The 15,390-nt window shown below is 38.4% G+C and overlaps 1 protein-coding gene across 7 annotated transcripts in view; it reads right to left on the bottom strand.

Moving 5' to 3' along the window:
• UVRAG (UV radiation resistance associated) overlaps window positions 1-15,390 on the bottom strand; it is a 295,043-nt gene that overhangs the window by 72,729 nt on the left and 206,924 nt on the right. For all 7 annotated transcript variants that reach the window (XM_023538911.2, XM_023538913.2, XM_064288716.1 and 4 more), the window contains one exon: window positions 8,710-8,788. In XM_023538911.2, the coding sequence (XP_023394679.2) occupies window positions 8,710-8,788 (79 nt within the window). The remainder of the gene's footprint in view (window positions 1-8,709; window positions 8,789-15,390) is intronic.

Genomic DNA, 15,390 nt, shown 5'->3' with positions numbered 1-15,390 from the left:
AGTCATTCGAACACAAGGGTATACTCTGTGTTTTAATGTCAAGGAAGGTGTGTGTCAGGGTTGTATCCCTTCACCATACCTATTCAATCTGTATTGCTGAGCAAATAATCCAAGAAGCTGGACTATATGAAGAAGAACAGGGCATCAGGATTGGAGGAAGACTCATTAACAACCTGTGTTATGTAGATGACACAGCCTTGTTTGCTGAGAGTGAAGAGGACTTGAAGCATTTACTGATGAATATCAAAGACGATAGCCTTCAGTAGGGATTTCACCTCAACATAAAACAAAAATTCTCACAACTGGATCAATAAGCAACACCATTACAAATGGAGAAAAGACTGAAGTTATCAAGGATTTCATTTTACTTGGATCCACAATCAACAGCCATGGAAGCAGCAGTCAAGAAATCAAAAGACGCACTGCATTGGGCAAATCAGCTGCAAAAGACCTCTTTAAAGTGTTGAAAAGCAAGGATGTCACCTTGAAGACTAAGGTGCATCTCAGCCAAGCCATGGTGTTTTCAATCGCCTCCTATGCATGCGAAAGCTGGATGATGAATAAGGAAAACCGAAGAAGAATTGATGCCTTTGAATTGTGGTGCTGGCGAAGAATACCGTGGACTGCCAAAATAACGAATAAATCCGTCTTGGAAGAAGTACAAACAGAATGCTCCTTGGAAGCAAGGGTGGCGAGATTACGTCTCACATACTTGGGACATGTTATCAGGAGGGATCAGTCCCTGGAGAAGGACACCATACTCGGTAAAAGTGGAGGCCAGAGAAAAAGAGGAAGACCCTTAACAGATGCACTGACATAGTGGCTGCGACGATAGGCTCAAGCATGACAACAATTGTGGGGATGGCACAGGACCAGGCTTATGAGTTGGAGCCAACTTGACGGCACCTAACAGCAGCAATCTTCTTACAAACTTCAAAATTTCACTGGTATGTATTATTTCATACATTTAGGGTGATAGAGGCATAAGATAGACATAAATTTTATATTGAATATAATTTAGAGTCCAGAAATAAACTCTCACATTTATGGTTAATTAGTTTTTGACAAGGATATCAAACAAATGGTGCTGGGACAAATGAATATTCACACGCAAAAGTATGACTTTGGACCCCTTCCTTACACCATACACGAAAATTAATTCAAAATTGATCTCAGACCTAAATGTAAGAGCTAAACCCATAAAACTCCTAGAAGAAAATCTAAAAGTAAATCCCTGTGACCTTGGGTTAGAATAGACTTTCTTAGATACAACACTAAAAGTACATGCAACAGATGAGAAAATAAATAATTTGAACTTCATCAAAATTTAAAACTTTTGGGCTTCAAAGGCACCATCAAGAAAGTGAAAACACAATCTGCAGTATGGAACAAAATGCTTGCAAATCACATATCTGAGAAGGGACTTGTACCCAGAATATATAAGGAACTCTTACAACTCAATAATAAAGATAAATAATACAATTTAAAATTGGGCAAAGGATCTGAATAAACATTTCTCCAAAAAAGATATACAAATGGCCAAGAAATTAGCCATTACCAAACCAATCCCGTTGCCAGTTCCAACTCACAGCAACCCTATCGGACAGAGTAGAACTGCCCCATAGGGTTTCCAAGGAGCAGCTGGTAAATTTGAACTGCTGACCTTTCAATTAGCAGCCAAGCTCTTACCACAACGAGATACCACTTTACGCCCATTAGGACAGCTGTGATAAAAAAGAGAAAATAGTAACCGTTGAGGAGGACATAGAGAAATGGAAACCCTAATACTTTGCTGGTGGGAATATAAAATAGTATCGCCACTTTAGAAAACAGTCTGGTAGTTTCTCAAAATGTTAAACATAGTTACCATGTTACTGTTGTTAAGTACAGTTGAGGCAATTTTAATTAATAGCGATCCCATATAACAGACAAGAACTGCCTCACAGGGTTTTTTAGGCTATAGTCTTTATGGGAGCAGATCGTCAAGTCTTTTTCCTCCTGCAGAGCCACCGGATGGGTCTGAGCCATCAACCTCCTGGTTATGAAGCTGAGCACTTAACCACTGCACCACCAGGGGTCCTTAGAGTTACCATATGGCCCAACAATTCCACTCCTAGGCATAATATCCAAGAGTAATGAAAACATACGTTCCCACAAAAAGTTATATACAAATGCTCATAGTAGCATTGTTCTTAACTGCTAAAAAGTGGAAACAACCCCAGTGTCCATCAACTGATGAATGGTTAAATAAAATGTGGTATACCCATACAATGGAAAATTATTTGGTAATAAAAAGGAATGAAGTGCTGATACATGCTCCACCACGGATGAACCCTGAAAACATTATATTAACACCAAAAAGCAAGTCATAAAAGACCACATTTTATACGATTTCATTTGTATGAAATGTGCAGAATAGGAAAATGTATAGAGGCAGAAAGTAGACTGGTGTCTGCCTAGGGTTGCCAGATTGAGGGGAAACGTGAGTGGTTGCTAATAGGAGGTTTCTTCTGGGGGGAGGTGGGCAATGAAAAAGACCTAAAATTAACTGTGGTGATGGTTATACAATTCTGTAAACATACTAGAAAACACTGAACTGTATACTTTAAATGGGTGAATTGTGTAGTATGTAAATTATATCTCAATAATTTTTTTTTTTTTTAAAGATACAGGACTCTTTCTAAAGAACTTCCACTCCATTACTGGCAAATTTTGTAGGCAAAGGGGAAAAAGGCATTTTGACTATTAAAACATCCTTGGAATTTGCATTTCCAATTCCAAGAATTAAGAAAATAAAATTACATTTTCTCCCAATGTGTCATATACATGGGACTGTACGGTGAAGAAATAGACATGAATTTAAGTGGCTGGGTGTAAGCTGGCAGTGGTCCCTTCCAAATAGCTGTGCACTGCAGGCCCCAGGAGTAGTCGAGTTTTAGAGAAAGACCATGTACTTGGCAGAAAAGGGGTTCCAACTGTTCTGGAGGGAGAGGCTACTTTTACTTTCCATGAAGTCTTAAAATAACCTGGGAAAGAGAGGTAGTAGGGTAGAAGGGAGGGAGTTCATGAAGTCTCTACATTCTAACCACAGCTGTGCTACTTAACTCATGTTCTCAAGGGTCTCATCTGTAAAATGTGAATAACTTTCTGTGCCCTATCAACCTCACAGGATTGTAAGAAGGCACAAATTAAGGAAAAAAAAAAAAAAAAAGTGAAATACAGCAGGATTTGACCTTCAAAAGATTTGGTCTTGAATTCTGATTTCCATTGAATTGTTTTGTCACTCTCGGTAAGTTAGCATAGCAGAAATGCTATTTCTTATCTCTAAGATAGACCTGGAGCTCTAGTGGCAGAGTGTTCAAGAGCTCAGCTGCCAATAGAAAAGGCTGGCAGTTCGAATCCATTAGCTGTTCCTTGGAAACCCTATGGGGAAGTTTTACTCCGTCCTGTAGGGTTGCTATGAGTCAGAATTGACTCGATAGCAACGAGTTAAGACAGACCTGGGTCAATATCCTTCACAGAGTATGAAATGAGATACCAAGGCAAAAGTATACCAAAAGCCATTACATTCAATACAAATGTAAATCATCATTATTATTTGTAAAGTCTATTCTCAAGGTATTTCTATTAACTACCTGAGCTTTGAGGAAAGGAGAGAAAAGCCAAAAGCCAAAGCAAAGAATCCACTAATAGCTGCTGGCCTTGTGACTTGCACTGCACAGCAATTACTAGAATTCAGATTGGTAACTCTATTATATTTCCACACCTGGGGAGCTGATGTATGTATGCGTCTTGGTTCATCAGACTACACGCAACTGAGGGGTTTCATAGGCAATCAGGATGGCCACATTCTCAAGGACAGCAGTTTTCAAACTTTTTGGTCTCAAGATCCCTTTACATTCCTAAGATTACTGAGAATCCCAAAGAGCTTTAGTTTATTTGGATCATATCTATCAACGTCTACCATATTAGAAATTAAAAGTGAGAAAAATTTTAAATATTTATTAATTCATTTAAAAATAACTATGAAAAAAAGCCGTTACTTCTTAAGATAAATAATATTTTTAATGAAAAACAAGTATATTTTCCAAAAAGAAAAATTTAGTGAGATGAGTGCTATTGTTTTACATTTTTGTAAGTCTCTTTAATGTCAGGCTTAACAGAAGACAGCTGGATCCTCATACTTGCTTCTGCATTCAATTTGTTACCAAATGTTATTTTGTAAGAAAATCCAGGCTCACACAGATATGCAGTTGGAAAAGGGAGGAGTATTTTAATAGCCTTTTCAGATAATTGTGGATATTCTTCTTTGATACTACTCTCCAAATGAACAATTAGTAGTTTCTTAAAGGTTATAGCAAGGTAGAATCTGAAACCATATCAATAAGCTTTTCATACTCCGTTACATTAAAATCCACTGGCCTTTTTCACACTTTGAAGGGATCTTTACCCGTGCATCATATGGAAAATATTGGTTCACTGAGTTATACAGATTTTCCAATGTTAACACATTCCATTATATAATATTCTAAAAATCACATTTGTTAATATCACTACTGACCTCATCAAAATAAGTCTCTAAGGATTGAGAAGTTGTCAATCTCATGGTGGCAAACACAAATTTCCCAAAATTCTAATTTTCTTTCAAAATCTTGGATGTTATCATTAGTTGATTTCCTTTAAGTGACAGCCACACTTTGGTCACTTTTGAGAAAATGTATGCCAAATACCAACACATGAATAACCACAGACTGTCATTTTCCCTTGAACCTAACTCAGAGTATAGCATAGAGTAGATGCTCACCAAATACCCGTTGAATAATCAATTTTAAGCATGTCATTTAACGTTTCTGGATCTCAGTTTCTTATGCTGTGTGATGAGGCTATTATCACTATTAACTCCTTTATTAAACATCTCCAGAGAACATACAATGGCTCAGGCATTGTGCTTGCCAACAGAAATATCACAACGCACAAAACAGTTATCCTCTATGTACTCAAGGAACTTTCAATCTAAAGATTCTTTTCTATCTGGGAATATTGTGTTCTTTGATTCTGTGCACTTTTAGGAAGGAGATACATAGAATGACGAAGTATATGGAAGTAAGGGAAATCTCTGCCAACCTGGTAGATTATGTGATACCACACTGCGATGACAGATGTCAAAAGCCATACTGTCTTCGAATTCATTTCACATTATATGCCTTTTCTCCTTTGCAGGGTGATGGTGAGGATCTAATGGATGTATATGTAAGCACTTCACAAACTATAAATCTCTCCACAAATGTAAGGCCATTTTTATTTTACTACTATTTATGCTCAAGAAACTAGAAGCAAACAACCGTGCTCTACACAAATTCTTATATAATGTACTTATAAACTTCCTGACAATTATGGCAGGACCTGGCTTTTTATTTTTCAATCAATGTTTATTATACTCTACCTGAATTTTGACAGGCTCATTTGTACAGTGTTATATGCTGACCAATGAGGAAGACTATTTCTAGCCAAGGGGGCTGGCACTTGACAAACATTAGTAAATGGTGCTGAAAACAAGGCATTTTGCTTTATTCACTTTCTGTACCCAGAGCGGCACACACACACACACCTTTAGACAGGAAGAGGGCAAGCAGACCTTACCAATCCTCTCAGCTCTTCAACAACACTTAAGGATTTCTACTTGAAGGCCTGTGTTTCTAAGCTTATACTTTTCAAAACTTGGGCTGGACTGATCCCAAATACTGAAGTAACAAATATTACTAAATTCTGTCATTTCCTCCACCAAAAAAGTGATTTTACTACTACTTCTGGTTGTGATGAAAGGTTCTATTGACTATTCAAATCCTCGAGCACGTTATGGATGTAGTATTAAATGACTTCACTCCTTTTTCTTTGGCACTTTAACACATGCCAGTGCTTTCATCCACCTCCACTAACGTGGCTTATAAATTATTGAGGTGGGGCGATTTTAATAGTATGATTTTTTTCACATCTCTAGAGATGGGGTACAAATGAGACTGGCTGAGAAGACAAGCTCCCCTTTGACAACATATATGCATATAAAAATAAACCTTCAAAAGCTAGAAATACCTTATTGATATAATGCCTGGTTAGGATCCGTAATAATTAATGGTTACAAATCAAATGTGAAAAAGTGATGTTAGTGAGGTCAAAGATAAAACACTTCCCACGAAATACCAAGACATAGAACAGACAGCTTAAGTGAAGAAAATTAATGGTCACACATTTGCTAGAAGCTTCTGTCTAAATATTCAAAGGAAATTTCCTGAATGAACTTTGAAACCTAAGAAAATCTGTGTATAAGTTTATTGCCCTCTCCGTTTAAAATCACCACCTGTAAACCCATTGCTGTCAAGTCCATTCAGGTTCATAGTAGCCCTATAGGACAGATGCTAGGGTTTTCAAGGCTGTGATCTTCACCGAAGCAGACAGCCACATCTTTCTCCTGTGGAGTGGCTGACCGGTTCAAACCACTGACCTCTCGGTTAGCAGCTAAGCACTTAACTACTGCGTCACCAGGTTGCCTTAAAATCACCACAATAGTAATAAAAGAACACTAGACGGCAAGACAGTTGCTCCCTATGGATTTATAGCGGTTAGTTTATCCAACACACTCACACACAATCTCTAAATTTTCCCAAAAAAGTGCACAAAGTTGGAGAGGTACAAAATTACAAGAAGTAATGCATTTCTTAAACAGATGAATAACAGCAGCTCAGCATACTTGGGGCCTTGGATCAGTTAAGAAATACAGGGTGAACAAAGTCAGTGGCTGCTTTCCTCTCAGGCCACTTGGAAAGTACTCCAAAGTTGGAAGCAAACAGGTGCTAGTGCTAAGAGTCTGGCGTGCAGTGGCTGACCTTCCTAAATTTTCCACTCCGCACAGTCAGCTACCAGCTTGGTTTTGTTCTCAAAGCAGGCTAGGCTTTCTTAGCATCCCTTTAGACCAACCTTTGATATTGTTATTGGGCCTGGAGAAGAAATGGGTGTGTGTGTACATAGGCATGTGAGTGTGTGTGTTTGAAATGGGGATTTATGAGGAAATCCAGGCATTTTGGCCCCAGCCTTAATCAGGAGCAGGTTTCATCTGAAAGCTTCCAACAGACTCCTGAACTTAGATCCTACGTACCCATAGGAAGACACAGAAAATAGGCCAGAAGAGAAGAATCTCTGAACTCAGATGAGAACTTTGGTTTACTCAGTGATGCTAATCTTAATGACATTCTGGTTCCCAGACTATGGACCACTAGTATTTGTGAGCTCTGTCCCACTATGGCTGGCTTCACAGGTGGCACTCTCTAATTTACTTAGACTTCTTTCTTCCTTACTGGACTCTTAGTCTGGGCACTCCTTGACCAGTTCTATGACAGCACTGCCTTTTCCATGGTATGACAAAGCTGCGATCAGTAGAGCATGAGCTAGGTAGCCTCAAAATTAAGAGTCCTGTCTCTTAGGCTGAAATACCTGTCTGCATAAGATAGAGGAAGGGAAAGCATTGTTGTGGAAGAACTGTACATGGAGAGGTAAGTGGGTCAGAGACTGTTAGCAAAGCTACTTGCCTGGAGTGAAGAAAATGAAATGCAACAGAAATAACAATAAAAAGCAGTATGATTGAGAGGACCATGAGTGTGAGGTTGTGAAGCAAATAACTGAGGACTGAAAACTAGAAAACGGTCTATCAGAAAAGTATATGAATCTTAATAAAAGTCATATTAAAAAATTTTAAACTGAGGTTTACTGAGGGGAAGAGAGGCAATGATGACACCATATGGAAGAATAATTCTAGATCTATTGGGCATGAATAAGGTAATTGTTCAGCAAGTCTTTAGACTGACATGGATAAAAGGCAATACATGCTCATAAAAAACAAAAGCATCACAAATCTTATTGCTTCTATAAAACTGAAAGGTCTAAGGATATAGCTGATAATGTATTTAAATGACAGCCAAACCTTGGGACCTCATCCATGTGATGTTCCAATTGGAAGGATGTCTAAATAAAAACAAAGCACTAGAGCTAGTCTGCCTTTACAACTAGGAAATTTATGGAATGTCTACTTCCTTGAAGTAGAGCCAAGTGTGCTAAAGAAATGCTGCATATTTCTTTCAGAAAAATGCAAACTCAGGCATCTGATATTCTTTCTATGACATGTGGAAAGGCATTATTTAAGTGGGATACTAACTGGTGTGATGTTGAGAGCGCCACAAAAAAATCCAAGGAGAGTTGGAAGGACCATATGCTTGGTCTTTCCTTTTTCGCCCAGGATAAAGGCAAGGAGACCATTAAGGACTTGCCAAAGGCACTGAATTTTCACTCCATAAACAACTTCCAATGCAAAATAAGTTCCTAGGACTACTTAGATGTGTGAGAAGAAAGCTGTTACCAGTCAAGCAGCAGGGGCAAGATGTAATAAACCCACACATTCAAGTACTGTCTGCCAGCAAGTAACAACACAGAAACGGGCTTCTGAGGTTGGCAGGAGGATCCTAGTTTGTACCCATTGCTTCTTTGTAGTCATTATAATGGCATGGAATAAGACTGTTACCAAAAAACAACTTTGCACTATCAATCCAACTACTTAAATAAAAGGGTTGACTGCAGTATTTATTTATACAGGAAAGGGTTATTCTTAGCAATCCAAGGAAGCAGATTGGATGTGGGAAGTAGGAGTGAACACGGGTTACTTACCTGTGCTATATTTTTGTTCAGAAGATAGACACCGTAATCAAACTGCAGCTTCTCTCCTCCTTTTGGATATAGTGGAAACCTAAGAAAAGTAAAGAAAGATCAGAAGTTTTTCTAAACTAAGTAAAAATAATCTCCAAGTTGTTGGCAAAGGCTGAAGTTTTTCTAGATAGAGAATAAACATCTGAAGAATTGGACTAAATTATTTCATTATAGTTAGTCACTGTAACCTATTATCTTAACATCTTTATAATATTAGTCATATCAGAACAATGGCTACCCTCTTTCAACGGAACAATAGGTCATGCAACAAGGGACTAATGTAAGAAAGTAAACCACCAACCCTAGGGAGTTGAGGCTACTCTTCCTGTTTACATTTCATAAGGTTGCCACTCTAAGATTAAGATGTAGAAAATGTTTCGTGTAATACCTTAGATCTAACACCTCAACTTCTACTAAATGGGAAAGGAAGATTAAGGAAAACAAATCAAACTTGAGAACGGTACTAAGATTTCTGTTGCTGTTTAAGTGGCTAGTCAAATCAACAGGACCCAGTAAGAGCCAAAATCCATTCATATTGGATGAGGTTGGCTATTTGGATGTTACCTCCCCAAGGCAACATGCCCATGGATAGAGCTCTCAGTCGACTTTCCATTTTAACCTGACTCATTGCAGCAAGAAAGGCATGAGCTCTGTGGATCTTCATAAAGGTGATGAGCTATCTTAGGGAGTAAGTTTCTCTCACTATTTCTCTTTCCCTACCCCTGCAAATTAAGAAGAAAAGGTTAGAATACACCTTATATTCTAATCATTTTTTTTTTTCTGATCTGAAGACCAAGCATAAGTTTGATCCTCTGAAACTAACTGACTTCTGTACAAACAGATCAATCATAGCTCTCAAGAATGAACTAATCTTACTGAAGTAAATGGTAGCTGACAATTATTGGATATTCTTCATTTCCATTGTTTTTAATTGCCTGGAGGAAAGTTATAGTCTGTAAAATTTGGAGGATATTGTTTTCTAGGAAAAGTGAAAGCAAGGAAACAATTTAATAGCTTTATATAAAATTCTCAAGAGGGGCTGTTACACAGTATGAAAAAGGTAAACTGGTTGTGTTGTAAAATTATAGGCATTAGGGAGCAAGCAAGGTCGTGAACTGTATTCTCTACTAAAGGAACACCAAATACTTCACACACTCGTCAAGATACCTCTCTGTATTTAATTGAAGCAGTGAAAAATAAACTAGGACATGTGGTTTGGCCAAAATTGAGATGCATAAAAATGACAGCAAAGCAAATTCCAATAAGCAAAGTACAACACCAGGCTTTTGCAGGGTGTCTTGGAATCATTCAAATTCACATTGGCTAGCTTGCAAAAGAAACTACCTAATTGCAAAGACATAACAATAGGGACTTTGGAGCAAGCTACCAGAGTATTAAAGCTCTGTACTGTGTAGCTGTTGTTCCATAAAAGCATCACATGTATACCATCTACAGAGCTCTCCAAACCCACAGCTACCTCCATCTTCAAGCTTTAAATACAGAAACTGTTTTGTATGTTGGAAGAGTAACTTGAGGTTAGTATACACTGAAAATCAAGCTTCTACATTCCTGAAAAATGGATCTCACAAAATCAACCTCGTTACTACTTCACCGGGACTTCTTAACACAAAGAGCCTCAAGGTGTGTCTATAATATTAAAATAGAAATCTAATGAGCAATTACAGCCGAAGGCTCAAATAGGGCAATGTTAAGACGGGGCAAATATTAAAAGAGCTCACATTTTATAGTGCTTTCAAATTCTCAGTGGGTCACTTCAAGTTGAACAGTACGAAAGCTTATAACTATTACACATTTATCTTACTTAACAACAGTATGTGGATTCATAGATATATTAAACAATCTAGAAAAATGGAGCCCCTTTTATAGGATAAAACCTATTACCATCAAGACATAAGATACAAATCAAAGGCATTTTATTTCAATATAGATGGAGAATCACATCAGCAAACTGTAAAAGTCAGATAAGAATGCGGCCGTACAAGCACAACCAGGAGAATGTCCTTAACGTCATGAAATAGGACTTACTAAAGGGGAGTATTACAACAAATACCTGGAGGAAGAACTATACATTTCCTATTATTACACTCTTAGATAAAAGGCAATTAGAATGGCCAATATTAAATTAATTTCCAAATATGCATCTGTTTGAAAAATTTACTGGCTCTACCTGGTGAGATAGATATTAATGATATTGTTTGATAATTTCCATTCGGTTGGATCACCTTTCTTAGGAACAGGCATAAATATGGATCTCTCCCCGTTAGTTGGTTACGAAGCTGTCTTCCAAATTTCTTGGCATAGACAAGTGAGCATTTCCAGCACTGCATCCATTTGTTGAAACATCTCAATTGGTATTCCATCAATCCCTGAAGCCTTGTTTTTTGAAAATGCCTTCAAGTGCAGTTTGGATTTCTTTCTTCAGTACCATCGGTTCCCGATCATATGCTACCCTCCTGAAATGGTTGAATGTCGACCAATTCTTTTTGGTAAAGTGACTCTATCTATTCCTTCCATCTTCTTTTGATGCTCCCTGTGTCTTTCAGTATTTGGCCCATAGAATCCTTCACTATTGCAACTTGAGGCTTGAAATTTTTTCTTCAGTTCTTTCAGCTTGAGAAATGCCGAGCATGTTTTTCCCTTTTGGTTTTCTAGCTCCAGGTCTTTGCACATGTCATTGTAATGCTTTACTTTATCTTCTCAAGACACCTTTTGAAATCTGTTCAGCTCTTTGACTTCATCATTTCTTCCATTCACTTTAGCTGCTTAAGGTTCACGAGCAAGTTTCAGAGTCTCTTCTGGTATCCATATTGGTCTTTTCTTTCTTTCCTGCCTTCTCAATGACCTCTTGCTTTCTTCATGTATGATGTCCTTGATGTCATTCCACAACTCGTATGGTCTTCGGTCACTAGCGTTCAATGCATCAAATCTATTCTTGAGATGGTCTCTAAATTCAGGTGGGATATACTCAAGGTTGTATTTTGGCTCTCGTGGACTTGTTCTAATTTTCTTCAGTTTCAACTTGAACTTGCATATGAACAACTGATGGTCTGTTCCACAGTTGGTCCCTGGCCTTGTTCTAACTGATGATATTGAGCTTTTGCACCATCTCTTTTCACAGATATAGTCAATTTGATTCCTGTGTATTCCATCTGGCAAGGTCCACATGTATAGTCGCCATTTATGTTGGTGAAAAAAGGTTATTTGCAATGAAGAAGTCGTTGGTCTTGCAAAATTCTATCACGTGATCTCCAGCATCATTTCTATCACCAAGGCCATATTTTCCAACTACCAATCCTTCTTCTTTGTTTCTAATTTTCACATTCCAATCACCAATAATTATCAATACCAGTAATTAACAACAATACCTGGTGAAAATCAATGAATTAGGAAGCAATACACAAATTATATGTGAAAAAGATTTAGAACTCTTTATTGTTCTTGTGAGGTGCTGTTGAGTTGGTTCTGACTCATAGCAACCCCATGTACAACAGAATGAAAAACTGCACGGTCCTATGCCATTCTCATAATCATTGTTATACTTGGGCCCATCGCTGTAGCCACTGTGTCAATCCATCTTGTTGAGAGTCTTCCTCCTTTTTGCTGACCTTCTAATTTACCAAGCATGATGTTCTTCCAGGGACTGGTCCCTCCTGATAACATATCCAAAGTACCTGAGACAAAGTCCTGCCATCCTCACTTCCGAGGAGCGTTCTGTCTGCACTTCTTCCAAAACAGATTCATTCATTCTTCTGGCAATGCATGCTGCCTGTATTCAATATTCTTTGCCAATACCATAATTCAAAGGTGTCAGTTATTCTTCGGTCTTCCAGCTTTCACATGCATATGAGGCAAGTGAACATACCATGGCTTGGGTCAGGCGCACCTTAGGCCTCAAAGTGACATCTTTCCTTTTGAACTCTTTAAAGATGTCTTTTGTAGAAGATTTGCCCAGTGCAATACATTGTTTGATTTCCTGATTGCTGCTTCCCTGGGCGTTGATTGTGGGTCCAAGTAAAATGCAGTCCCTGACAACTTCAATATTTTGTTTATCATGATTTTGCTTATTGGCCCAATTGTGAGGACTTCTGTTTTCTTTAAGTTGAGGTGCAATCCATACTGAAGGCTGTTGTCTTTGATCTTAATCAGTAAGTGCTTCAAGTCCTCTTCACTTGCAGCAAGCAAGCGCGTTGTAGGTTGTTAATGAATCTTCCAATCCTGATGCTGCATTCCTCTTCATGTAGTCCAGCTTCTCGGATTATTTGCTCAGCATACAAGTTAAAGCTCCGCTGAAACCCGTCAACCAAGGGTAACCCTGCTGGTATTTGAAATACTGGCGACAAGGCTTCCAGTATCACAGCAACACGTAAGCTAAAACAGTACGACAAACTAACAGACATGTTGGAACTCTTTAGAACACAGCAACTTCAATGAGTAAAGAATTATGACATGACTACCAAAAAAGCTAATGTGATTCCAGGTTGTATTAACAGAAGCAGAGCAGCTAAATCGGGAAACATGCTCATGCCAATTACTTTGTACTGGGTCAGGCTATACCTAGAGAACTGCATTCAGTTCTGGGAATCAATATTTCTTGTAAGTACACAGATAAATAATTAGAATCTTATGTATAGGTTATGTTTATAGAGAACTTTTATAATAATCTCATTTGACTATAAAAGCACACACTGAAGTAGAGTGGACCAACATTATTGTTATTTAGAAGAAAATGACTTGCTTTGGTTACCTACTCAGTAAGTGGAAGAAACTTGACTTCAGTACTAGGTCTCCTGATTATAAATTCAATATTCTTTTTCTTGCCACCAAGTCCTCTAGAGGAGCACAACCAGGATAATTGGGGGAATGGAATCCACAGTTTTGAGAGAAATGGTTGAAGGAACTGGAGGTGGTTAGCCTGAAGGATAGAAGTCTCAGAGAGAACAAATGAAGGGCCTTCAGAGGGAAAGGGGATTCAGTTTGTTCTGCATGGTTTTAAGCAGAGAGAACCAAGTTAATGGGTAGAAGTTACAGGAAGATAGATCTCAGCACAGTTATTCAAAATCTAAAAGATCTTGGGAAGAAGTGAAATACCCACCACTACAGGCTGTAAAGCAGAGGCTAGGCAACAAATAAATAATGGACATACACTCAGGAGGTGGAGTGGGTTGAAAGGTGGTCCTCAAAAAAATATGCCCACAGCCTAATCCTTGGAACCTGTAAATGGTGACATTATTGGAAAACGGACCTTTGTAGATATAATTAAGGATCTTAAGATGAGATCATCCTGGATTATGGGAGGGCCCTAAATCCAGTAACAAGTGTCCTTATAAGAGACACAGAGAGAAGAAGAAAAGGCTGGTGAAGATGGAGGTAGAGATTGGAGTTATGCAGTCACAAACCAAGGAATGCCTGGAGCCGCTAGAAGCTGGAGGGGACAAGGAAGGATTGTCCCCTAGACCCTTTGGAGGGAGTGTAGCCCTCCTGCCAACACCTTGATTTTAGACTTGCCTCTAGAACCTTTTTTTTTTTTCCTAGAACCATGAGATAAAAAATTTCTCCTGTTTTAAGCCACCAAGTTTGCAATGATTTGTTATACCAGGCCTAGAAACTAGTACAAGAGGGTCAAACACTGGATGGGCTAGATGAGCTCTAATATCTCCTCCCACGCTAAGATTCTATAATTCTGAATACAGAAAACTAAACATACTGAAGATAACTTCAGTTTTCATTCAGGAGCCAAGACATCATTCCAAGACCATGATGCCAAAAGGTCATTATGATAAACATCAGCTAAGGCTGTGAGGTAGACCTAACTGAAGTGCTGGCAAATGGAGTGTCAGAAAAACAGCATACACTGAGAGTCATCCATGAATGTGTCACACTCAATCTGGGGAAAAAATAAAATAAAATAAACTGATACTGAGCCCTTCTTATTTAAAAAAGATATAATTATTATCTCACGAACCCAGACAGTTTTACAAAGGGCCCCAAGTTGGTCATAGTTTTTGCCTTCACCTTCAGAGCCCCATATTCAGGTTTGGTCTTTGATAGCAACTGGGGAGGAAGATATGACTTCAGTTAATTAAAAAAAAAAATTATTATGCATATTAACATTACTTTTGTTTCTTGTATTTGTAGAAAATGCAGTAACACATATTCAATATGTTCTGAGGCCATGACTTTGTATCAAACTCAATATACTTTCTCCAGCCCGGAATAGTTTTCTATGACAGGCTTACAGGGACATTCAATTTTTACCTTGCTTTGTCTTTTATATAAGCAGTCATTCACCAAGTTGCCAAGTCATTTTCTTTCCCAGTCTTATCTCTCCACTCCCACTGCCATTCTCTTAGTCTAAGTCAGGGCTTCTTAACCTTGGCACTATTGACGTGTTGGGCTGGGTAATTCTTCGTTACAGGAGGCTACAGGATGTTTGTCAGTATCTCCGTCCTCTGCCCATAAGGAGCTGGTAGCATCTCACTCCCAGCTGTGACAACAAAAAATGTCTCCAGATATTGCCCAATGTCCCCTTGCTTCCAGTTGAGAAACACTGGTCTAAGTCCATATCTATATGATTATTACAACAGCCAGTGTTGTTAATGCCAATTCATTCTCCATATCATT

The sequence above is a fragment of the Loxodonta africana genome, chromosome 7, assembly GCF_030014295.1.
Source record: "Loxodonta africana isolate mLoxAfr1 chromosome 7, mLoxAfr1.hap2, whole genome shotgun sequence".
Taxonomy (NCBI): domain Eukaryota; kingdom Metazoa; phylum Chordata; class Mammalia; order Proboscidea; family Elephantidae; genus Loxodonta; species Loxodonta africana.
The sequence above is the reverse complement of the archived record's forward strand: the minus strand, read 5'-3'. Positions and strand labels throughout refer to the sequence as shown.